General features: G+C 34.5%; 1 protein-coding gene across 15 annotated transcripts in view; it reads left to right on the forward strand.

The window, feature by feature from the left end:
• The window catches only part of ERC1 (ELKS/RAB6-interacting/CAST family member 1), a 633,143-nt gene that overhangs the window by 202,573 nt on the left and 403,316 nt on the right, over positions 1 to 27,254 (forward strand). For all 15 annotated transcript variants that reach the window (XM_079140313.1, XM_079140314.1, XM_079140318.1 and 12 more), the window contains 3 exons: positions 1,234 to 1,374; positions 2,062 to 2,202; positions 12,141 to 12,334. In XM_079140313.1, the coding sequence (XP_078996439.1) occupies positions 1,234 to 1,374; positions 2,062 to 2,202; positions 12,141 to 12,334 (476 nt within the window). The remainder of the gene's footprint in view (positions 1 to 1,233; positions 1,375 to 2,061; positions 2,203 to 12,140; positions 12,335 to 27,254) is intronic.

Below are 27,254 nucleotides of genomic sequence, written 5' to 3' on the forward strand. Positions count from 1 at the left end.
TTTCTTTTTATTAAGATGGTCAACTAGAATGTGGGAATCTGAGACATTACTAGGCATTAACTATATCCAGGAGGCAATACCTAATTTTCCTCCTTTATTGTTCCACTTTGGTGCCTAATATTTTCATAGATTTTATTCATTAATGTGCTTATTAATTTTCTAGTCTGGGCCTTCTTACTTTATATTGCCTTATGAGCAAACCTTGTTTTTTCAGATGTGGTTGAATAAGAACTACTCTATTGAGGATTGAATCCAGGGGTGCCTTACCACTGAGTTGCATTCCCAGTCACATCCCCTGCCCTATTTTATTTAGAGACATAGTCTCACTGAGTTACTTAGTGCCTCACTTTTGCAGAGGCTGGCTTTGAACTCATGATCCTCCTGCCTCAGCAGCTGGGATTACAGGTACCTGCCACCGTGCCTGGCCATTTTCATGCTTTTGAGATAGGGTCTCACTAAATTGCATAGGGTCTCACAAAGATGCTGAGACTGGTCTCAAACTTGGGATCCTCCTTACTCAGCCTCCTAAGGATTTTAAGTGTGCACCACTGCTTCCGGCTGACCAGTGTTAATGTCTCAGAAGGTGGTTTGGACAATCTCAATGCAACATTTTAATCGGATTATTTTTAAAGGATCAGGGTCATTGTTCCTTAAGTCTCTTGGACTCAGAAGGCTTCAGGATACATGATCAAGCCTTGCTCCCTGAATGTATTTAGAAATATTGGAAATGTACTTTCATTGCCTCAACATTCTAACTTCCTGAGCATCTGTTGACAGAAATAAGTTTAAATGTTTTTTCCTTTCTTTACCCTCCTTTATACTTCAGGCTTCTTCCTTCCTTTTTCTTGGTGTGTGAATGTGAGTGGTTTCCATTGACTTGTAGGCAAAGTGTGAATTACAAATAAGAAATACTAGTTGTTGTCCTATGGGTGTGTACGTAAATTTTTAGTTATTTGGTAATTGAATTTAAATGAGAATATTTCAAGAGAATATGTTGGTGATATCTGAATATTGAGATTAAAGGAAAAGAAAACTTGGAAATCAAAAAAAGCAAAGCCAGAGCTTTGTTATGGCAATATAGAAAGGATGAATTTTTAAGAAGTGAATTCTTTAAAAGCTTACCAGTCTTTTGACTAGAGGATAGAAGTGTCACTTTATCAGCTGAAAGCAGAATTACAGTCATATTAAGTACAAAAAGGAATTTCCTCATGTGTTGATGTATTTTCTTTTCAGGAGCGGACAATTGAACGCTTAAAGGAACAGCGGGATAGAGATGAGCGAGAGAAGCAAGAGGAAATTGATAACTACAAAAAAGATCTTAAAGACTTGAAAGAAAAAGTTAGCCTATTGCAAGGAGACCTTTCAGAGAAAGAGGTTAAGATCACTAAAATGGAATTATTTGGTTTGCTTAGTCATCACATTGTTGTTTTTTATGTTTTATATATGAAAAGTATTTGACGGAAGATTTTCTTAATATTCTTACAGCAGGCTTTTTGTGACTAACTCAAGGGGTATTTCAGGAGTTTTGCAGAGATATAGTAAATTGGTTTATTTATTTCATAAGTTTTGCTATCTTTTTCACTATGTTTTTCTTGGTTTCTTTCATGGTAATGGTATTTTTACATATTCTAAAATAATTGAAACCCTGTTACATGTGATGAAATAATAAAGCAGGAGCTTTAGAGTCTTTCTCTCAATTCTCTTTTAATACCTTTAGGAAAATTTGTGGAAATGAGTTCCTAATAGAATATTTCTTCTAAAAGGAAAAAATTTTTCTGTGTAAGTTAATGTAGCTATTAAAGTTGGCTCCTTATATTCATAAAGCTTGATCTACTTTTGTTTTGGGAGAAAGGGTATGTACAGTTAGAACTCCAAGTCACTGTTCTTGGAAATTCATCTTATTTTAATTAGTACTTGAAAGCTAAAGCTAATTTTGTTTTATAGTTCATAAATGTTCTCGAAGTGGAAAGAAACTGCAAGCCACCATGATGGTAAATTTCAAATTTAAAGCTGCAGTTTGTTCCATTTAATATTTATTCTAGTTTTTCTTGCTTCTTCTAGGCTTCACTCTTGGATCTGAAAGAGCATGCTTCCTCCCTGGCATCTTCAGGACTGAAGAAGGACTCAAGGCTCAAGACACTGGAGATTGCTCTGGAGCAGAAGAAGGAGGAATGTCTGAAAATGGAATCACAGTTGAAAAAGGTTAATAAAAAGTTTCCAATTTTCTTACTTTTTAATAATAAGAGCACAATAGGTAAGTCTAGGTTGTTTATGTGGAATAATTTACTAATGGGGTAATTATGGCCCCAAAGTTTGAAATACCATTTATATCTTGATTTTTTTAAGTGTTCTTACTCTATTTATTCAGTAGAATCCCCAATCTCTTAGAAAATGTATAGTTTAAAGGAATATTAAAATATACAGCTCCCTTAATTGATGATATGCAAGACCACAATATAAAATCTCAATTATGTGATATTTTCTCCCATTAGAATTAAACTTCCTAATATGGAAGATAATAGGAGATAATAGGAGATAGTATGCAACAGTGGTACTTGAACACACCGGGAATGCTAGGAATGGTGCAGATATTTATCATCTATTTCTTTGCTTTATACTTCTGTAATATATAATAGCAATTCATAGTTTTTAGAACACTTTCATTTTTTAAATCTCTTACCTATGGAACTTTATGAGATTTGGAGCTGAGCAATTACATTAACTAGATCCAGTTCATATGACTGATGAATGAAGGGTGTTGTTGGTCCCTGTCGGGCAACAAGGTCCGATGTCCCTCCTCAGGGCCCGCCTGAGGAGAATATGGGCCGAGCAGGATGATGAGTGTCTGCGGCAAAGGAAACACACCAGAGCCGGGAGGTCTCAGTGCGTGAGGCACAGCAGGAATCTCAACTTTATTGTATGGTTCAGGCGTATATAAGGCCTTAGGGGGTGGAGATAAGCAGGCCAATCAGGGAGTTACACATAACTGGTTGCTGGGTAAGAACACATTTTTCAGTTTACATGGGAGAGCGGCAGTACAAGGAAGTCCAGGTAAACTGTTGGTGGGTCAGGCAGTGCCACGTATGAGGAAGAGGTTGCCATGAGGGTGCAGCCACCATTATAGGATGTGTCCCCTATAGGGTGTAGCTTAGTCTTGAGACTTCTACTTTTGTTCTCTTTCCCTAGATTAACATGTTATCTTCATTTAGGGAATCATGTTTTGAGGAAGAATATTCAGTAGCTTAAAGTTACTTTCGAATTGAGTGGGAAAGTACTTTTTTTTGAGATTAAGGATTCCAATTATAACCAATTTAGATTTGACAGATGTCTTTTGTTTTTGTTCCTCATTAGAAGGGTGGAGGTAGTTTTCTGTTTAACACTTGAAATATAAATGTATTTAGGGTTTGTAAAACAGAAGGAACTATCAGGAGTGATGTTAATCAACATTCTTTTTTTTTAATTCATTTTTATTGTAAACAAATGAGATACATCTTTCTCTGTACATGAAGTAGAGGCATACTGTTTTTGTAATTAATCAACATTCTTAACTCACTTGTTTGTTACATTCTCTTTCTGTTTGTTCATTTGAGACTTATAGTTAGTCATTTATGGTCTCTTTTATTTTAGACTTTTTATCTATATTTATGAGAAAAACATAAAATTGTATAGAGGAGGTTGGTGGATTTCTCCTCTGATTTATTACTTCTATTCATGTCTGTTTTTCTTCTTATATATTCCTGTGTTTTATTTTGAGCAGTTATTCCTTTTCATTGAAATTTATTTCTGATATTTTCCTATTACATTATTTACACAATACAATATTTTACTTCCAGAAAGCAATTAACTGTACTTTTCCATGCTTTGGTTTTTGTAGTCCCCACCCCCTACTCCCTCTCCTGTTGCCTTTGTGGTATTAGCCAAACACACTCCCTGCAGTGCTGGAGGTTCAATGCAAAGCCTCAAGTGCTCATACCTCTAGCACTTTCTCTAGTTTTAATTGAGTATTTTATATGATTCCATTTTTCTCTCCTTTCTTAGCATATCAATTATACTTCTTAAAAATTTCTTAAAATTGTTGTCCTGCTGTTTGCAACATAATTTTAGCTAGTGTAAGTGCTCTCTCGCTTCACATGCAATACAGGTATCTAACAATAGAATATTTCCAATTACTTCTTCTCTTCCCTTCTTGTTGCCATTCATTTATCTGTAGTTTCTAATCACCACTGAGATTCTTTTTTATAATATTTATAAATATTTTACAAATATTTTATACATTTTTATAAATATTTTAATTTTTTTAAACAGACACAGTACCTTTATTTTGTTTAGTTTTTTTGTTATGCTTGGGATCAAACCCAGTGCCTCACGTGAGATAGGCACTGTACCACTGAGCCATGACCCCAGCCCCACCCAAGACATTCTTATTATTACTTTAAATGGTTATCTTTTAGATCATTTAAGAAAAATAAAAGATGTAGTTTTAGTTTCATTTATTTGTTGTCCAGTTTTCTCCCTTTCTTCATGTGTACTGTGTCTGAGTTTCTGACCTCTCTCATTTTCCTTTGCCTGAGGAACAACTTTTCATTTCTTGCAGGGCGTGTCTCCTAACAATGAATTCCTCAGTTTTTGTATTTCTCCTTTACTTTTGAAGAATAATTACAGTGCATCTAGATTTCTAGGGTGGTGTCTCTCCCTTCCAACACTTTAAATACTTGACTCTCTTCTTCATGATGTGGTTTCTGATGATGAATCTGATGTAATGTCTTATCATAGGTGTTTCTCTACTGACGACTTTTAGACTTTTCTCTTTGTCTTTGTTCTTCTACAGTTTGAATATGAAATGCCTTAATATTGATTTTTGTTTTGTTTTGATGTTTATCCTGCTTCGTGTTGTGAGCTTTCTGGTTTGATATGTATCAATTGTTTTAGAATATTCTCAGCTATTATAACTTAGAATATTTCTTCTGTTCCTTTCTCTTTTTTTCCTTTGGGTATTCTTAAGTATGTATATTTTATCTCTTGAAATTGCTTCCCAAACAGTTCTTGGATGTTCTGTGCTGTTTCTTTTTCTCTGAATTTCAGTTTGGGAAGCTTCTATTGACTTAGCTTTAAACTCACTAATATTTTTTTCTTTTTTTTCCTTTTTTATTCTGTCCAACCTACTAATGAACTTATCAGAAGCATTCTTCACTTCTGTTACATGTTTTTGGTTTCTGGTATTTCTTTTGGATTTTTAGAGTTTCCATCTCTCTACTTAATTATTCATCTATTCTTGAATGTTTTCTGAGTTTCCCATTAGAGCCCTTACTGTATTAATTATACTTATTTTAAATTCCCTGATAATTCCAACATTTACATCAAATATGAGAATCTGGTTTTGTATCTCTTCAGAGTATGGTTTTTTTCCCTTGCCCTTTGGCATGTCTTGTCATTTTTTGTTGAAAACTGAAAAGATGTATTGAGTAGTAGAAATTGAGCTAAATAGTCTGGTAGTTTAATACTTTTCTGTTATCCTGGCTAGAAATTAGGCTCTATTTGGTTTGCTATAGGTGCACATTCTTCTGATCTCCTTTTGACTGTGGCTTTACTCTTCAGAGTGAGCCTGCATCTTTCATTTCTTTTCAAATGTGATCCACTTTTTCTATGCTGGAGCCTTTTGGGGTGGTGGTAAGGGATAGGAGAGCGGAAGATTCACAGTCCTATGTCTCAGTATTATATGGGCCTGTGTTCCTGGCTATGATCTTTATAAGTCTGTCACAGTTTTGTTTTTCTACCCTTACGTTAGAAAGGGAGACAGTAGGTGAGATATCCTCCTGGTGGGATAAAGCTCTGGTAATTTTACCCCTAGCCTTTAGATGAAGAATGGTTGAGGGTATTTCACTATCATTACTCTTTCCCTGCCTCTGCCAGACCACAGGGAATATTTCTCAGCTCTTCACTGTAAGATCCTGGTGGGGTTCCTGTGGTTTTAAAGTTCATGAAAGTACGGGAAACTCCCTAAAACTGTGCCCTACCCTAGGAGTTTCTCTCTCATAGGTGTCCATTCTCAGCCCCTAACAATTCCTCATAATGACCCCGCACTTGCTTGTATGAGTTGCTTTTGTTCCAGATGAGTAGATCCCAATTTATGTGGTTCTCTAGATTTTGGGGTGGCAGTTTGCTCTGTGATCTCAATTTTCTAATAGATCTAAGAAAAGTCATTAATTTTCAGTTTGCCTTTTGTTATTGTTGCTGTTGTAAGGGTGGCAGTGATGACATCCAGTCTCTTTGCATGTTGGAGCTGACCCTATTATAGTTTTCCATGCAGAACAGACCTATTCATTCTTTCCTTATGAAGATGGTTTACATGATTTTTGCGATTTAAAAATAAAATCTAAAACAACTAACCAAAAATGTAGTTTGTTGTCTATATTTGGAAATATTTTAAAAATTAATACATAAATATTTATGAGACTAGTAAGTTAACTATTCCTAGGAATTATTGAGAATAGATTTTAAATGACTGCAAATTAATAATATGCCAGTCTTGTATAGCTTTTTTCTGCAAAATTCCAAATGAACTTAAGCATTGTCCCATATTAGCAAAGGGTTTTTAAACTCTTATTAATTTATACTGGAAATTGGCAAGAAAAAAAAAAAGCGTTCACTTTTTTTTTTTTTAAAGGGTCTTTCTTAGAATAAATGAGAGCATGTTTACTAATTTAAGATTGAGATTTAAGGTAGTAAAATGTGAGACTCAAAATGATTGTTAAATATTTTGTCAGATTTTACCTCATTCTAAAAATTGCTGATTCCATGGCATTACTATATTTAAGAATAGGGCGAGTAGTGCCATTAAGGTTTTAAATTTGGTGTAATTTAAAATTATCTTAGTAGCTTATAAGATCTAAACTTTTATTATGTCTTCCATAGCAGCAGGGACTTTGAAGTAGGAAATGTCTGGCCTTGGTAATCTAACCTCTAAGTGAATTTTGGTATTCTTTGTCTTCAGCACGAGCTGATAACTTCAGCATGATTAAAGAAAAGATTGAAATTCAACTTTTGAGTTTGAGAACTTTTAAAATGCTAAACTCTTTTTAAAAAATATTTTGTTTTAGTTGTAGATGGATGCAATACCTTTATTTAATTTTCATGTGGTGCCGAGGATCGAACCCAGGGCCTCACGCATGCTAGGCGAGTGAGTGCTCTACCATTGAGCCACAACCCCAGCATACTTAACTCTTTTTAATACCTGTTTCTAGACTCTTGAGTTTTTATTAAAGCTTTTTTTCAAAAACCATGCCTTTTAACCTTTTATTCTAGTTTTGCTTATTTTATTCTTAAACCCTTTCCTTCTGTTTCCTTCATTTTTTTCTCCAACTCTTCTGAGTCCCTTTAGTATCTAGAAATGGTATTGAGCAACCAATCCAAGCCATTAAATGACCTGGCAAACCCACATACAGATGTGGTTCCTGTGTTTTTCTATATTTTCGCAGTTTTCTAAGTGGAAAGTTGACTCCACATGACCTTTTATCTTTACCTTCCTCATATAGAAACTTCAGAATTTTTTAAAATATCACTCTTTCTGATATATTATCGGGGTTTAAGTGCAAAGTAAAAAAGGTTTTAAAAGACGAAAATTCTCCCTAAACTTTGGGAGAGGTTTCCATTTCTGCTGTTCTCTCTGCCTCCTCCCTATCTGTTTTGTTGTTGTTGTTCTCAGTGGGTTAATTCATTCAGGGCTGCTTCTCTTTCCCTTTGCTTTTAGTAAAATTATTTGTGGCTTTTAACCACACCACTTTGGGGTAGAATTTTGTTAACACATTAAAATTTTTATCTGCTAGTAGAATCTCCTCTAAAAGCCATGTTTAGAAACTGAATTTTCACCACTGAAGGAAGGTGACCCAAAAGAAATTGGTAAAGGACATAATTTTAAAAGAATAACTATTACTTCCTTAAAGTATTTAGATCAATTTGTATAAATGTCTCATCTTTACTGAAAGTACTTTGCATCAGAGCTTTCCTCGGTATATGTATTTACTTTCTTAATATATATTTTTAAATAGTTTTTAAGGAACCAGATGTGTTTTGTTGTTTATTAAATAAGATCCCCTTCTTAACCTTTACTTTCTTATTAAATAGTTTATACTTTGAAAATATTGATTTGTATAAGGACATGGTTATCTGCTTTATTCTATAATTGTGTATATTTTAGTATGACACATGTGAAATGCAAAAGAACAAAACCCTTGCCTCCAGTACATGTGTATTGAAGTTTTAATAATGTGGAAGGGAGACAGTTTTTGATAGATCAGCACTTGAGAGCAGAGAGCTTAACTTTTGATTAAAGATATTTGAAGAGGATTGTTCATGGTTCAGTTTTTCTTGTCCAGAGGAGACATTTTATGTAGTACTGTTATTTCACTGAAGTTTTCAATTTTTGCTGCTGAGTGATTTTGACTTCTTGATATTCTAGAGGATATATAAAATATATACATTTTAAAATACAGATTACTTGACAGTTCAGATTTAAAGGGTAGAAAAAGAATGAGGGGAATGAGGCCATGAAATTAAATATCCAGAAAATATTTTTTGAACTGACACTTATGAGAAGTAACTCAGTAACTTTGTGGATGTGACATATTTATATTTTGAATTAAATGTCATTCTACTATTCAGAAATTCATTTTAAAGAAATTTTTATAATACATTTGGAAAAATCTTTTTTTAGAGTTTATTTTTTTTTTAAATAAAGTTGTAAAGATCTTTAAAGCAGTTTAATAGTCTTAGAATTTCATTTTAAAGTTCACATAACCCAGCAAGAGTTTGGATATACACTTGTCTGATATAGAATTTGTTATAATTAGTAAGGGAAGGTTAATAATATTTTTGATTTTTCCCTCCTAACTTAATTGACTTATTGCCTTTAAAGTTTGTTATTGGATCATCCTGTAGGCTACAGTTAACCTTACACTTATATTAAAAATTGATTATTTTTATCCTCTTCCCAATTATTATTTTCCTACCACTTAACTCTTTGAACTTTTTTAATTCAAAGGAAACTCTTTCACTGCTTGTGCATATTCATTTCTTCAACAAGTAATTGAGTTTCTACTTTAGGTCAGTTTCCAAGGTTGGCAGTGAGGTTAAAGTAGTAAATAAGACTATCTGCCCCTTGGTCTCATAGAATGTATATTCTCTAAGAGGAAAAGTAGATACTGAAGCAGGTAGTTGTAGTATATCACAGGGTGTGATGGAAATACACATGAAAGAGCACATCTAGGTCAGAGACACAGAGGACCTCCTTAACAGAAGAGATATTTACTGAGACCCCAGAGTTAGGGCACTCCAGCATGTGTGAAGGCCTACAACACTGATGTGCACTAGTTACATTGGCAGAGTTACAAATAATACATTTGTAGTAAGTGATTATAAAGTAGTGCTGTCTCAATAGTGTTGAATAGCAGCTGCCTTTCATGTTTGTTTATACAGTCTTTTGTGCTCCTTACTTTGAACCCTCTTATGTTGCCTATTTCATCATCTCCTTTCTCAGTTATTTCTGCTTTTGTTTGCATCTTTGGTCTTTTTTCTTTTTATTGTTTCCCCCCTTTTGGTGTGTAAATATGGTCAGCTTTCTACAGAATAACTCCTGATCCTATTACTTCTTAGACTCCTTCCTCTATTTTCTGGTGGACATATTGTATTTTAAAAGTATCTGTAGCCTTGTCCTCCCCATAATAGACTAATTGCTACAGGAACTTTCCTCTTACCAAACTAGCAAAACAGTGTAGAACAACTGATTGTTAGATATTGGAGAAAATCCAGTGCAGAACTGTGATCTCTTTTACCTTCCAAACTTGTATAGTTTTTGTTCCTTAAAATATACTTTATAGAACTCAAAAAACTCTACACCAAGAATACAAATAATCCAATCGACAAATGGGCTAAGGAAATGAACAGACATTTCACAGAAGAAGATCTACAAGCAATCAATAAACATATGAAAAAATGTTCAACATCTCTAGTAATAAGAGAAATGCAAATCAAAACCACCCTAAGATTCCATCTCACCCCAATTAGAATGGCGATTATCAAAAATACAAGCAACAGGTGTTGGCGAGGATGTGGGGAGAAAGGTACACTCATACATTGCTGGTGGGGCTGCAAATTAGTGTAGCCACTCTGGAAAGCAGTGTGGAGATTCCTTAGAAAACTTGGAATGGACCCTCCATTTGACCCAGCTATCCCACTCCTTGGCCTATACCCAAAGGACTTAAAATCAGCATACTACAGAGATACAGCCACATCAATGTTCATAGCAGCTCAATTCACAATAGCCAGACTATGGAACCAACCTAGATGCCCTTCAATTGACGAGTGGATAAAGAAACTGTGGTATATATACACAATGGAATATTACTCAGCCATAAAGAATGATAAAATTATGGCATTTGCAGGCAAATGGATGAAATTGGAGAATATCATGCTAAGTGAGATAAGCCAATCTCAAAAAGACAAGGGACGAATGATATGGCTAATAAGTGGAGGATGACACATAATGGGGGGGAGGGAAGGGTTAGTGTTAGGGTTAGAGTTAGGGTTAGGGAGGGGGGCAAGTATGGAGGAAGAAAGTACTGTATAGAGGGTAAAGAGGGGTGGGAGGGGTGGGGGGAAGGGGAAAAAATAACAGAATGAATCAAACAACATTACTGTATGTGGATTTATGATTACACAAATGGTATGCCTTTGCGCCATGTACAAACAGAGAGGCAACATGTATCCCATTTGTTTACAATAAAATAAAAAAATATATATATATACTTTATAAGTAAGTTAAAGGCTAGAGAAGCCAGAATTTCATGATTTTTATTTTTATTTTTAATTTTTTGGTGCTTGAGGATTGAAACTGTGACCTTGAGCATGTTAGGCAAGCACACTACCACTGAGTTACAGCCACAACCCTAAGGAAACTAGTGTTTTAGACAGATAAATACTTTTCTCCAGGAGTGAAGTCTTAAACAAATGAACTTGGTAAAGGACTTAATGGAGCCAGGTGCAGTGGCCCTCATCCATAATCCCAGGTACTTGAGGGGCTGAGGCAGGGGTATCACAAGTTCAAGGTCAGCCTGGGCAATTTAGTGAGACCTTGCTTCATATTAAAAAATAAAAGGTCTGGGAATATTGCTCAGTGTTAGAACTCCCTTGGATTCAATCCCCAGCACTGAAAAAAAGATTTAATTTAATGTGTGGGAGGAGGTGAAATTAGGGATTTTTGTTTGTTTTTTGTTGTTTTCTGGGACTGGAATTAAACCTGGGACCTCACACATGCTGGGGAAGCACTCCACCACTGAACTATATCCCAAAGTTCCCAACCACCCTTCTTTTTAAAATTTTAATTTGAGACAGTCTACTTAGTTGCCCAGACTGGCCTCAAAATCTTCCTGCCTCAACCTCCTGAGTAGCTGGGATTGCAGGCATGTACCACCTTACCTGGCTAGAATTTAATCTTAGATTTAAAGCTGTTACTTCCACAAAACATTTAGTTCAGTTTCTCATTTACTTAGGGTACTTTGCATTAGAGCTTTCCAAAGAATTTTCTAGGAATATGTGTTTGAACTTTTAATATATTTTCAAAGCATTTTAAGGGATTCAGTACATTCTTGAAGTATCTGCATAATTCTAGGTGCCTAGAACCTTATGATTCACATGTTTGGTAAAGCAGCATAGGGGAGAAAGAAATGGAAATAACTGCCTACTGGGAAATAGGTCTCAGTAATGGTGCTATTTGTAAGATTAACAGTGAATCCTGGTCTTACTTTTTGATACTATTTTGGCAAGATTAATAAGTCTTTTGGCTTGTTAGTATATCTCACTATACTATGAAATAGCAATTGACTTTTGATGATTTTTGGCCTAATAATGAAAATTCAGAGGTCTAATTTTTTAAAAAAAATAATCCATTTGTAATTTAAGGTAACTACTTCATTTATTAATCTTTTGTCTACATAATGCTTAAACATAACCTTTATAAATTGAAGTCTAGCTCTTAGATATTTGATAATACTATATTTAAATTAGAATATAAATAGTTCTTTGACCCATGGTTTACCAGGGTCACTGCGTGTGTATCTTACAGACTTGGAACACTTTTTTTTTTGTAGGCACATGAAGCAACATTGGAAGCTAGAGCCAGTCCAGAGATGAATGACCGAATACAGCAGTTAGAAAGGGAGATTGCCAGGTACAAAGATGAATCTAGCAAGGCTCAGGCAGAAGTGGACCGCCTTTTGGAAATCTTGAAGGAGGTGGAAAATGAGAAGAATGACAAAGATAAGAAGATAGCTGAATTGGAAAGGTAAGAAGAGGGAAACTGTATGGGACTCACTGGGTTAGAAAAAGTAAAGTATGTATTTTTGAGGGAATATTTGTTTCAATATTAAGTGCCTCTGAGTTTAGGTTCTTGAATGCTTGTTAACACTTTATAAGCTACTTGTTATTCTAAATCAGTATTAATTCTTTGTTGCAGTCTCTAAAAGGCAACATAGAAGGCTGGGTGCGATGGCCCACACCTTTAATGCAGCCCAGGAGGCTAAGGCAGGAGGATTTCTCGTTCAAAATCAGCCTCAGCAACAGCGAGGCACTATGCAACTCAGTGAGACCCTGTCTCCAGATAAAATACAAATTAGGGCTGAGGATGTGAGTCAGTGATTGAGTGCCCCTGAGTTCAACCCCTGGTACCCAAAGAGAAAAAGGCAACATAGAATTGGGACTAAATCGAGAAACTATTGATTTTAATATCATCAACAAAAGAGAAAGTATTCATTAATTAAGAAATTAAAGTTTTCTACTGGCCAACTAAGATAGAGTACAAATAACTTCTTGCTTTTTATTACTTTTCTAGATAATGAGCAAATATCCTCCTGTATAAGGAGTTAATATTATATCACTGGTTTAGACCTTTTTGGCTGAGCAGATGTTCTTTGAGGTTGTGAATTTTTAAACTAGGTTGTGGAGAAGCAAATTCTTACATCAGTCAGTAAATCAAAATTAGAATGAAGATATACTAGGATAATTTAGGAGACTCAGATGTGATTTTTATGGGGCCCTGAATTTGAATTCTTCAAAATGGAATATTTGAGCAGATCCTGCCAGATAGCTCTCTTTAGAATTTTGTCTTTTTTATTATTTTATACTGAAGATCAAGTATATGCCTGTTAATCTCTTCTTTTTTAAAATATTTTTTTAGTTGTAGATGGACACAATACATTTATTTTATTTTATTTTTTATTTTTCTGTGGTGCTGAGGATTGAACCCAGTGCCTTTTACATGCTAGACAAGCACTGTACCACTGAGCTATAACCCCAGCCCAATCTCTTCTTTTATACAATGTATTTAACCTTAACTCACAAGTACACTGAAATAGCTCTTCCAGTAGCACTTGATTACCTGTGTTTTTCTAAACAATCTGACAGTGACAAAATGAAGTCACTAAATCTTTGTGGCTCCTTGAGGCCTGGTTCTTGAGAATAATTTATTTTTATGTTCTTGAGGGATGGGAAATTTTAGACTACTTTCTTAACTTATTTGCTGAGTTTTAAATTTGGAGAGTGGTTACTGGTAGGCTTGTGATTTTCCTCTGAATTTATTATTTCCTCCTGTTCACTGTCCATAGAATTTTGATTTTCAGGAAACCAAAGCCTCATAGTTTTACACTGTACTGAAAGTGTGAATAATGTGGGCTCTTGACCTGCTCACATTTTCTCTTATTTTGCTATTAACTCTATTCATTTTTTCTAGTTCTGGATAAGACAAATGGATATAATTCTTTAAATTAAAATTAAAAACACCAGAACTCATGATTATAGACTATGTGCCTTTTTTAAAAAAAAATTTTATTGTCAGTGGGCCTTTATTTTATTTATTTATATACAGTGCTGAGAATTGAACCCAGTGCCTCACACATACTAGGCAAGTGCTCTACCACTGAGCTATAACTCCAGCCCTGTATCCATTCTCCAGCATGTGTGCATGCCCCATGTGTATACATAGACACACACTCATATATTTACATGAATACATATCTGAATCCATACCTGTCTTTGCTTTTTTTATGGGCCTGAAATCAGCAGCAGTACTGCATAAACATTAAAATATGATACATTTGTTTGAATACTGACAATCCATTAAATATATTTCAGAAATTGCTTGAGAAAATTTCATTTTTTAATGTGATTTCCTATATTAGAAATCTGCATTTGAAGCTGAGTGAGGTGGTGCATGCTTGTAAACCTCGTTACTCAGGAGACTGTGGCAGGATTGCCAACCTTGGCAATTTGGTGAGACCCTGTCTCAAAAAGAAAAAAGACTAGAGATGTAGTCCAATGGTAGAGCATTGCCTAATATTCATGAGTGCTGAGGTTCAAACATCAGTATCATATTAAAAAAAGAATTAGAAAACAAAAGAAGAAAAACAAATCTACATTTTGAGAGTATTGCATGCTATTCCATGCAGCTTGCATTTTTGGCCCTACCGTGATTTTGGGGGATGGACATAATGTGAGGGAGAATAGGAAACAGAACTAAGTCTATATCTTATATCCAGAGTGCACGAAATAGCTGCTTTTATTAGCCACTATATTTTTCACATTTTAAGAAAGAGTTATAAGTGACCTATGTAGCTTTTAGTGTATTGGAAAAGGCATAGTTCTAGCCTCTCTGCTCATGTACCTTTGTAATTTTCTTTGAGGATTTGAGACAAAGTTTTTTGCCTACCGGAAAATAAAACAACATAAAACAAAACCACACATGAAAAAAACAAAAACAAATCTCTCTCAGTTTTTGCTTTCAGCTTTGTAGTTTGTTACTCCGAAACGTAGTTTGAGATATTGACTAAACAATAGCATCACAGAGTTTGTGAGATCAGCTATGGTATCATATGTTCTTTGTGGTCTTACTAGCAACTGTTAAAGGCTTCCTGCCTTGATGGGATATCTTCTGTTCATTGTTGAACCAAGGTCTTTTTTGTTTTTTGAACCAAGGTCTTAAGCAAAAGTGGTGATATATAGTAGTATGATTTAAGATAGATTTTAATTTTACTTAGCCCTTGAAGGCCATTTTTATAAACTGAACTGTGCTTATTTGAGGAGTTATTCAGTGCATTTTATGTTAAAGACAGCTGGGACTATATTACATCTTTTTTTCCTAGATTTAATACTGAGGTGCATGTGTGTGGCTGCTGTGTTTTTTACTAACCATTTGCTTCTTGTGTTGCCATTCCATTGTTTCCTATGTGCGGGTGTCTGTCTCCCTGTAATTTATCATTTTGAGTTTCTTCACCTTTCTTTTAATTTGTCTTACCATGGTCCTATTCCATTGGGGTTTTTGTGTCTTTGTGTTTATATGTGTGTATTCCCTCTACCTCTTGGCCATGCTGTTTCTCAGAAAGCCAGTCTCCCGCAAATTGTATCCTCCACGCCAGGTTTCTGTCCCTGCACCGTCAGGGGGGTTTGTTTGGGACTTCCTGGGAAAGTGAGTGATATATGTAAGGCCTACAGTCTTATGCTAGAGTAAATTGCTGCTGCTGCTCTTGCTACTGCTGGGGCTTGCTGGGGATTTTGCTTGATCAGAATTAAAGAACAGCCAGTTATACATCAGACTGAACTGTATCTCTTTGTTAACCTTTTTTTGGATAAAATCAGTCTGTGTTCTTTCTGGTAAGGTTCTATACTGCTAGTTGAAATTATTTAATCTTTGTTTCCAGCTGTCATTATGTAGTTGTTCTTACTCTGGCTTACTCTTTGAGTGACTCTTTAACTGATAAAACTATTTCACCACATTTTAATTCAGCATATAGATCATTCCTGAAGGACATTCAGCAATCTTTTAAGTGCAAATATTAAAATAAACCATATTATAATCATTAATAATTAATCATTAATAGATTGTCTTTAAACTAAAACTAAAAAAAAATTAGTATTCTATACATTTCATACTGCTTCTAAAGTAAGAATTTCCAGTATGAAAAGATTTATGTTATATAATGAAGTATTCCCCCATGTATTCTTTGTGGACTGGAGAAGTAAATGAACAGTCCTTTCTAATGTCGACTCCTGTAGAAAAATAGTAGTTCCTGTAACAGATGATTAAGTGTTGTAGCACTTACTTGTTTTAACGTTATACCAGTCTCTTAACTGACTGTAATTTAAAAAATAAAATTAGATAAGTCCACCTATACACCTACAAATACAAAATATTTTTCCCAGGTAAACTTAACTACTTCTAAATTTACACTCCTTACCATGCTGTGTATGAGTTGGAATTTAAGAGAAAAGTACTTCTAGGGCATGTACACACAGAGAAATATACATACATATTAAGAAATTTGTTACAGGGAATTATTTTGTGCAGTTGTAGGGGCTCTAGGCAAGTCTGAAATCCTGTGCCAGGCTCTCAGGAAGGGAAGGTCCTGAACAGGATGGAACTTGTGTCAGCACAAGCCAAAGCTGTGGTATGTGGGTAGAATTTCTTTTCTCTCCTTGGGAAATCTCAGCCCTGTTTCCAAGACCTTCTAAAGGATTCAGATGTGCCCTCTCAGATTATCTGGGATAATCTCCCCTGCTTAAACTCATTAGAGGCTTTAAGTACATCAGCAAAATAGTTTCACAACACGTTTAGATGAGCTTTTGATTGACTCACTGGGCACAGTAGCCTGACTGAGTTAATACTTCAAGGAAGCCATCATCCAGTAGCTTTGGATAGTTTGCATAGAAAAAAACAAAACAGAGTTTGAAATGTCCCTACATAAATGTATAGAATTAGATTAGCTTCAGGAACACTGAATGTAATTGAGAATTGGTCTTCTAAAGTAAGCATTTTGGAGTTTCTATTTAGGTTCACAATGAATAGGCTTTTCTCTTGCATAATGTTTATGATATTTAGAGAGAAAAGTAATGACAGAATTCTGTTAATATTTTTTCAGTCTTCTGAAAGAATTGTTTGTTGTCTGCTCTTTCACTCATGTTATCCCTTTTTGCTAAATACCCATGTGATGGCAGTACACTGGGGACATTGTCTCCCATGCCATATATTGTGTTCTGTTTTACATTTTTGCTTTATTACCTTTTTATAATCCCAAATGACTAATGAATACTCAAAGTTTAGTGTTTTACAGCAGAAATTCTGAGTTTTACTCTGAGATTCAACATAATTAGAGTCAATATGCCATTAACAAACTTTTGTATTTAGACAATGGCAGCCATTCTTTTGAATTTCATATAATTTGGTTGGCAAGAATTGCCTTTGTTAATTGAATTTAGGAATTTTCAGTGATCTAGAGAATAATAAGAGTATTATTATGTGATGTGAAGAATTAAAAGAAACTCCAAATTTGCTGTTCTTCATTTGAGGGATTGTAATAGGACTAGGATATTATTGCATGTAGATTTTATTTTGAGCTGCGTTCAAATTTAGTGCAGGTGTTATTAGTGGGGCAGTCAGTAAAGGCCCGTCTGATAAAGTAATGTTTGAGGAGACACTTGAATGAGGGACTCTGTTATCCAGAAGTCCTCAGAAGCCCTTAAACAAAAATCCCAACAACTTTGTTACACCTATTTTAACCTTATTGTTTGAACTTTGACAAATGTATACTCCTGTCTAGCCACTACAATCAAAATACAGAACATTTCCTTCACTTCCAGAAATGTCCCTTTGCAGCACATCTCCTCCTATCCTCAGCCACAGATATCATTATCATTTTCTAAATTAATTTTATACACAGCCCCCTCCTTTTACCTTAGCTTTTAGTTTTCTGTTTTACTTTAATTATTTCATTTGGAGTTCAGAATAGAATAGAGTATACCAAGAAAACATTGTTTCTCTTATATTCTAATCACTAATTATACAAACCCCAAGTTTGTGAACTACATCTCCTGATTCATTTCAGCCAATTAGGATAATTTCGTTTCTTGTGGCTATTTATTCATTGAGCACATAATGCAGGAATGATTTGAAAAAGAAAAACTGAGGTGACTTTAAAGAGGCCTCCTTTCATAAGGAGGCCTTTCAAGGACACTCTCAGATCTGGATAGAATGAACAGAAGTGCTGCAGCTGCCTATAAGCTGCCTAAAGTGAAGTCAACATCCAGAGAGTGACAGTTAAGAAAACCATAGAGAGGTAGAGTTTAGAATCTGAAGGCTCTATTCCTAAAACTACTACTTTCAGACTTCTCATTATGTGAAGTAATTACAGTAGTGTTTTCTTACCATTTCAGCCAGTTCAAAGTATGATTTTGTTACTTGCATCTAAATGCATTCAAGCAGCACATGGATCCTTCTCTAAAATAGACCATATATTATGCCACAAAGCTAATGTTAGCAAATACAAGAAGATAGAGACACTAGCATGTATTCTATCAGATCATAATGGATTGAAGTTAGAAATAAATGAAAGAGTAAAACACAGAAACTATTCCAACACCTGGAGATTAAACAATATGCTATTATATGATGAATGGATAACAGAAGATATTAGGAAGGAAATTAAAAAATTCTTAGAGGTAAATGAGAACAAAGAAACATCATATCAAAATCTCTGGGACACTATGAAAGCAGTACTTAGAGGGAAATTTATTTCATGGAGCGCATTTAATAAAAGAAGTAAAACTCAACAAATAAACGACCTAACACTACAGCTCAAAGCCCTAGAAAAAGAAGAACAGAACAGCACCAAAAGTAGTAGAAGACAGGAAATAGTTAAACTCAGAGCTGAAATCAATGAAATTGAAACAAAAGAAACAATACAAAAAATTGACAAAATAAATAGTTGGTTCTTCGAAAAAATAAACAAAATTGATAAACCTTTAGCCACACTAACAAAGAGAAGACGAGAGAAAACCCAAATCACTAAAATTCGGAATGAACAAGGAAATATCACAACAGACAGGATTGAAATACAAAACATAATTAGAAGCTATTTTGAAAATCTATACTCCAACAAAATAGAAAATTTCGAAGACATCAACAGGTTTCTAGAGACATATGAATTGCCTAAACTGAACGAGGAGGACATAAACAATTTAAATAGACCAATTTCAAGTACTGAAATAGAAGAAGTCATCAAAAGCCTACCAACAAAGAAAAGTCAGGGACCAGATGGGCTCTCAGCCGAGTTTTACAAAACCTTTAAAGAAGAGCTCATTCCAATACTTCTCAAAGTATTCCATGAAATAGAAGAGGAGGGAACCCTCCCAAACTCATTCTATGAAGCCAATATCACACTGATACCTAAACCAGACAGAGACTCATCAAGGAAAGAAAATTTCAGACCAATATCCTTAATGAACATCGACGCAAAAATTCTCAACAAAATTTTAGCAAATCGCATACAAAAACATATTAAAAAGATAGTGCACCATGATCAAGTGGGTTTCATCCCAGAAATGCAAGGTTGGTTCAACATCAGGAAATCAATAAACGTAATTCACCGTATTAATAGACTTAAAGTCAAGAATCACATGATTATTTCAATAGATGCAGAAAAAGCATTTGATAAAATACAGCACCCCTTCATGCTCAAAACACTAGAAAAAATAGGGATAGTGGGAACATTCCTTAACATTGTAAAGGCCATTTATGCTAAACCCATGGCTAATATCATTCTAAATGGTGAAAAACTGAAAGCATTCCCCCTAAAAACGGGAACAAGGCAGGGATGCCCTCTTTCACCACTTCTATTCAACATCGTTCTTGAGACTCTGGCCAGAGCAATTAGACAAACCAAAGAAATTAAAGGGATACGAATTGGAAAAGAAGAACTCAAACTATCCCTGTTCGCTGATGACATGATTATATATTTAGAGGAACCTGGGAATTCCACCAGAAAACTCTTAGAACTCATAAGTGATTTCAGTAAAGTAGCAGGTTACAAGATCAATGCCCATAAATCCAACGCATTTTTATACATAAGTGATGAATCTTCAGAAAGAGAAATTAGGAAAACTACCCCATTCACAATAGCCTCGAAAAAAATAAAATACTTGGGAATCAATCTCACAAAAGAGGTGAAAGACCTCTACAATGAGAACTATACAACACTAAAGAAAGAAATTAAAGAACACCTTAGAAGATGGAAAGATCTTCCATGTTCTTGGATAGGAAGAATTAATATTGTCAAAATGGCCATACTACCTAAAGTGCTATACAAATTCAATGCAATTCCAATTAAAATCCCAATTGTGTACCTTACAGAAATAGAGCAAGCAATTATGAAATTCATCTGGAAGAATAAGAAACCCAGAATAGCTAAAGCAATCCTTAGCAGGAAGAGTGAAACAGGGGGTATTGCAATACCACATCTTCAACTCTACTACAAAGCAATAGTAACAAAAACGGCATGGTATTGGTACCAAAATACAAAGGTAGATCAATGGTACAGAATAGAGGACACGGACACAAACCCAAATAAATACAATTTTCTCATACTAGACAAAGGGGCCAAAAATATGCAATGGAGAAAAGATAGCCTCTTCAACAAATGGTGCTGGGAGAATTGGAAATCCATATGCAACAGAATGAAACTAAACCCATATCTCTCACCATGCACGAAACTAAACTCAAAATGGATTAAGGACCTCGGAATCAGACCAGAGACTCTGCAGATTATAGAAGAAAAAGTAGGTCCAAATCTTCACCTTGTTGGTCTAGGACCAGACTTCCTTAACAGGACTCCCATAGCAGAAGAAATAAAAGCTAGAATCAACCACTGGGATAGATTCAAACTAAAAAGCTTTCTCTCAGCAAAGGAAACTATCAGCAATGCGAAGAAAGAGCCTACAGAGTGGGAGAATATCTTTGCCAATCATACTTCAGATAGAGCACTAATCTCCAGAATCTATAAAGAACTCAAAAAACTCTACTCCAAGAATTCAAATAATCCAGTCGATAAATGGGCTAAGGAAATGAATAGACACTTCACAGAAGAAGATCTACAAGCAATCAACAAACATATGGAAGAATGCTCAACATCTCTAGTAATAAGAGAAATGCAAATCAAAACCACCCTAAGATTCCATCTCACCCCAATTAGAATGGCGATTATCAAGAATACGAGCAACAACAGGTGTTGGCGAGGATGTGGGGAGAAAGGTACACTCATACATTACTGGTGGGGCTGCAAATTAGTGCAGCCACTATGGAAAGCAGTGTGGAGATTCCTTAGAAAACTTGGAATGGACCCTCCATTTGACCCAGCTATCCCACTCCTTGGCCTATACCCAAAGGACTTAAAATCAGCATACTACAGAGATACAGCCACATCAATGTTCATAGCTGCTCAATTCACAATAGCCAGACTGTGGAACCAACCTAGATGTCCTTCAATTGATGAGTGGATAAAGAAACTGTGGTATATATATACAATGGAATATTACTCAGCCATAAAGAATGATAAAATTATGGCATTTGCAGGCAAATGGATGAAACTGGAGAATATCATGCTAAGTGAGATAAGCCAATCTCAAAAAGCCAAAGGACGAATGGTATCGCTAATAAGTGGAGGATGACACATAATGGGGGGGAGGGAAGGGTTAGTGTTAGGGTTAGAGTTAGGGTTAGGGAGGGGGGCAAGTATGGAGGAAGGAAGTACTGTATAGAGGGTAAAGAGGGGTGGGAGGGGTGGGGGGAAGGGAAAAAATAACAGAATGAATCAAACAACATTACTCTATGTAAATTTATGATTACACAAATGGTATGCCTTTACGCCATGTACAAACAGAGAAACAACATGTATCCCATTTGTTTACAATAAAAAAAAAATGCATTCAAACTAATACAATTAATTGCATACTGATTTTCTTCCCCACTCTTTTCCTGTAGAAGAAGCAATCATTTTGAAAAGAATTTATTTTTCTGATAAGTCATCACCTGAATGTGCTAGAAGCAGAAGTAGCAACAGGGGCCTGACCAAGAATGGGGCCTCTTTGTTTCCCTAATACTTTCTGAATGAAAAAAAAAAAAAATTCTTACTTAATTACTTGACCAAATCAGGTGTGATTCCCTCACTGCCCATTTTGGTTCTTAAGTAAAATAAGGCCATAATTTGAGGGTAGCAGTTAAATAAGTAATAGATTATTCTGTTAGGCGGTTAGTTTTGAATGTTTATATAGGTTTAAATCTTATTTTTCCTGTGTTTTAGTTCTTTTGTTTTCTTTTATCCCTATCTTCCCTTATTTCATCTCCTACTCAGATATCTGGAAAAAATCTTATCCCTTCAGCTTTTAGAAGAGGCACAAACAGAAGATTTTTGCCCCCAACCAGATGACTACTTTAAAGGGGGATATATTTTGACTTTTTAAAAGTAAATTTGTACTGTGGTAGAAGTGGTGCATTTCACTTTTGAAATATGGCATAAATCTTTCCTTTTAGTAGAAACATTGAAAAGCAAACTGCTATATATTTTGAGTGGAGATTTCCTGTAGGACCTCTGCAAGGCTTGTGTGCTTGACTTGTTGTGTCAGATATATCTTATCTTTCTACAAGAAATTTCTAAAAAAATTAATATAATCTTATTTTATATGTTAATTTTAACGTCCTATTTTTACATCATGAATTTGGTTTGTTTTAGGAAAGATTCTTTTATGGATTTTTGTTATACAGACAAGAAGGGTGAGACCCAGACAGGTTAAATGACTGTTTCTATATTTTAGGTGGTAGCAGAGTTGTACCTAAGAATTCTAGGATCTGTGTCTTCTTTTTCTTCTTTGAAATCTCTTGTGTTCTCTTTTCATTAATGGCCTCACCTCCTAGAAGGGGTTTTTACAGATGATCCAGAGGCTGTTTACTTATGGATCTTGCTAAGGCCAAAGGCTCATACCCTCTTCTAGGACAGATACTTAGGAACTGACCTGTGAGTTGCTTTGCTGCCAGGTGCCCATTTATCTGCCTGCGTGACTCTTCTGTTAGTCTGAACTCTGTTAAATGGGTGCTAGTTATTTCTGAGATCTTCTGGTGCCACCTCCAAAGTCTGAATTGCCTTCTCAGTAGTTATGATAGAGGGAATTTTTCTGTTTTGAGATGGTTAATTTTCTCTTCTTTACTAATTTAACCATCTTTTTCAGGCCTTACGTAGAACTATTATTAATTCTAAGCTTTTACATCATGGTTAAACTTGAATTTTGTGAACTAGTAAGAAAACTTAAGCTGTACTTACGATATTGTTTTCAAGGGAACTGCATGCTGAGTTAAACAACTGAATTTGTTTTAAAATAGTATATGATCTATTCTTAAGTGTTGGGCTTAGTACTTGAGTTTTTAAAAAAAATAAGGGTGTTCCCAGTTTGCTTAGAACTTCAACCCATGGTACTTAGCCCCTGAATTCACTGTCTGAACTGCTAACGCTTTAACTTTTAGCACCTTTCAAAAGAAATGAGAGGAATTTATACTTCTGTAGATAAAGAATCAATGTACTAAACTGAGCTTGAATAAAAAGAACAGGACCTTTTCCCCACCATGCCAGCAGGGATTTTTTTTAATGTGAGAATGTTACTTCCATATATGTAGGTTTAAGAGAGAGAACTTTCTTGGCAGCATTTGGAGAAATTAGTAAGGTAGTTGGTAAGTTTCAACTGAATGCCTCCAAGACGATGACCTTTTGAGTTTCTTATTTTCTTTAAAGATTTTACTAGTACTGTTTGAACTTTTATGTAATGAAAATGGAGATGTTTTTATTTTTCATTAATCTTCCAAAATGAAGCTAGTTGATAGGATGGTATATCCAGTTTTTAGTTTGATAATCTTAGAAGAATGAACTTTTTTCTTACAAAGGAAGTCAAAATTAGAAGATTTGTAGTTTTTTCTTATTTACCTTTTTTACTCTTCTCTCTTTGATTAGAATTTTCTTTCCTGTTATTTGTTTGTGGCAATTTGACTCCTTTTAAAATTTCTACCTTTGTCAGAGTTTATCCCTTTCAGTAGTAATCTCCTTTTCCTTTATTTTTGCTTCTGAATAGTATCTATTACATTCTGTCCTGCACATTAGTGAGGAACTATTAAATATATATGTTAAAAAATGAAGGTAGTGCTCTTTTTCATCCACCATTAAATCATCTCACAGTTCCTCCCTATATCTTTCCATCTCCTGTAATATTCAGATCCTTTAGAAATTAAAAAGATGGTGATTCAAATAGTCTCTCATACCTTGGTAGAGAGATTGAAAACATTGTCTTTATGTTTTTTTTTATATGATCATAATATGTTAACACGTTATATACATATATTTACACAGAATGTTTACACATGATTTTCCTTCTATAAAAGTACATAAAGTATTCTTATGTAATTTAGCCTAGTTCAGTGGATTTACTTTTAATTTTATAGGTTAAACAAAAGTATACTAGCTTTCTTTTCCCTCTTTTTGTCATGAAACACCAATCCTAACTTTGTTTTTACATTTTAACATCTCTCATACTGGGATACATGTACATGTAATGGCATGGCCTAATTTCATTGCCTTTTTTTTTTTTTTTTTTTTTTTAAGTGATATATAAAATAATGGTACATCTTCCATCTTTGCTAAATTGGCACATGCTTGGACAGTAGACAAAATTGTTTTGTTGAATGCAGGAGTGGAAGAAAGTAGTATTTCTAAATTATTTTATCATATTCCATTTTAAATGTGTCACAAAAATAATATATTTGTTATTATTATTAAAATTAGATATTTGTTTTATCTACATCCTGAGTTTATACAGGTCAACCTAAAAATGATTTTTAGATCTTCTCATTGGAAAAATGTTTTAGATTATGTTACACCAGCCATATACTGTATTCAGCATCTATAGCATAATGTAATCTGGAAATGTGAAGTCTTTATATTTGTGAATGTTTTTCCTTAAAGAAGTCCTAAATGGATATTCAGTATAATATTCTCAATATCTGCCATATACAAGTAGTTCTGCATATGACTTTGGCATAAATTGCTGTATAATGCATGAAGAAGATGATTTTTTAAAGAAAAAGTTTCCTGCTGGGCAATGTGGTGCATGCTTGTAATCCCAGTGACTTGGGAGGCTGAGGCAGGAGAATCAAAAGTTCAAAGCCAGCCTTAGCAACCTAGCAATCTCGTCTCAAGATAAAAAATAAATAGGGTTGGGGATGTGGCCCAGTGGTCAAGCATCCTTGGGTTCAGTTCCTGGTACGAAAAAATAAATAAATAAATTACCATTTCAACTGGTTTTAGTGTCCACTGGCATTAGGTAATTCACATTGTCCTGTAACTATCACAGTCATCCAACTTCAGTACCCTTTCATATTTCCACACTGAAACTCTACCTATTAAACATTAATTTTCCATGTTCCCTTCTCCTGTCCTCTGGCAGTTACCATTCTTCTGTATTTATGAGTTTGTCTGTAGATAACTAATGTAAGTAGAATCATGCAACATTCCTCCTTTTGTGTCTGGCTTATTTCACTTAACATAATGACTTAGGTTCATCCATATTTCATTCTTGGTTTAAAAAAGAAAGAAAGAAAGAAAGAAAAAGTTTCCTTACTTTTTTAAATTCGTGGTTATGCATCTTTGATCCTTGTGTCAGAGAACAGGCTCTTAATATTGCTGGCATAGAATGGAAACAAGTGGGACTGCTGGTGGTTGAAAGGAATAATAATATAATGTGTGTTCTGCTTGAAGGAAAATGATGCGTGTTTAAAAAAAATGAAAATCCCCAAAGGGATAGAATGATGCTAAAGTATTACAACTAAAAATGACTGGTTCTTTATCTGATCTTGCTTGCTTCAGCTTGCTTTCTGGGGAAGTTGCTAGTTTGTTTCTTCTTCTTTGATCAATTTCACTGATTTCATTTAATAGGAGAAAAAATTACACAGCTTTACATATTCATTTCTATTAGGTCATTTTCCCAAAGTTCCTTGTGGGCACAGTACCTTATAATTTGTAACTATGCCCTTATAAAGAGATTCATGTTTATTGGCTTCCTTAATTTTTTACTTTAAAGTGTGAACATTAGAATCAAAAAGTTATTTTTTGTGTATATTTTTTCCTCCTAAATTAATTTCCCAAAAGCTATAGTTTGATGCCAAGGTGAAATATGATTCATAATAAAATAAGTTAAATTATGATTAAAGTTGCTTGCTGTTGGCAGAAATAAACTCAAAAAGTTTTTCCCCATGGGTTTATGCATCTCTTCTATAAACCCTTAACGTCTATAGGAAATTTCAGTTAATGTGAGTATTGATCTAAAATTATTCTAACTTACTGTGTCATTACCAACAAAAATTAGAGAGATCATTAGGAGAAATGATCTACTTAGAGATTGACCTCTTTTTGCCTTTGAACCTTGTTTGTATTTGATATTGATAATTATGCTAAAGATTCTTGGATTTTTGTAGAATCCTGAAGTATCATAGAGCATATAAAGCACTTTCCGGTGAGATGTCAGCAGACCTACATTCTTACCTTCAATCTGCCATTTATCTGCTGTGTGACTGTGAGCAAGTCATTTGTTTTTGTTTTTCATCTCTTCTTTATTATAATGGGGATAATAAATCTTACCCACCTTTTAAAATTCTTATAGTGACTTTTTAAAACCTTAGTTTTAGGTAGGAAATTAATTAGACTTTTGTAACAAGTTTCCAAATTTTTAAAAACATTAAAATACAAATTGAAATGGTGCTTGCATTCAACAAATAAACTTTTGTTTTTGCCTCTAAAAGTAAAAATTTTGGATCGTGAAGACAGTCCAGATGACACTAGCCATTAGAAGTCTTAAGTATTGGGAAGATAATACTAATTTCAGTGAAATTGATTTATTTTTCCAAAAGGAAAACTACCTGTTGTTATAAAAGGCAATAATGAACTGTAGGGGCTTCATGCTATGTAGAAATAATCAGCATGACTACTTTGCACCTTCTGCTGAGCAATGTTGAAAATGAATTGGTGTTATAGAGAGTCTTTCTTGTTCATCATTGCCTTTAGATTGCACCATTTGAGGATTTTATTAAGAATGAGAAATATTGATTGTGATTAGGGGAAAGTTTTTTTTTAACATTTGAGAAAATTATTTCAAGTCTTCTTATTTAAGTTGAAGTTCTGTATTCTGTAGAATAACTGAAGCTGTCATTGCTTTCTGCCTTTCCTTTTGGATAAGTTGGATCCTCTTAATGGAAAGGGGCGGAAAAAGTACTCATTTACAAGTGGGAGTGTATAAAACTGAGCTGACTAAAGTTGTGAAATCCTAAATGATAGTTCTAGCAATTTAAATGAGAA

The sequence above is a fragment of the Sciurus vulgaris genome, assembly GCF_902686455.1.
Source record: "Sciurus vulgaris genome assembly, chromosome: 5".
NCBI classification, from domain to species: Eukaryota; Metazoa; Chordata; class Mammalia; order Rodentia; family Sciuridae; genus Sciurus; species Sciurus vulgaris.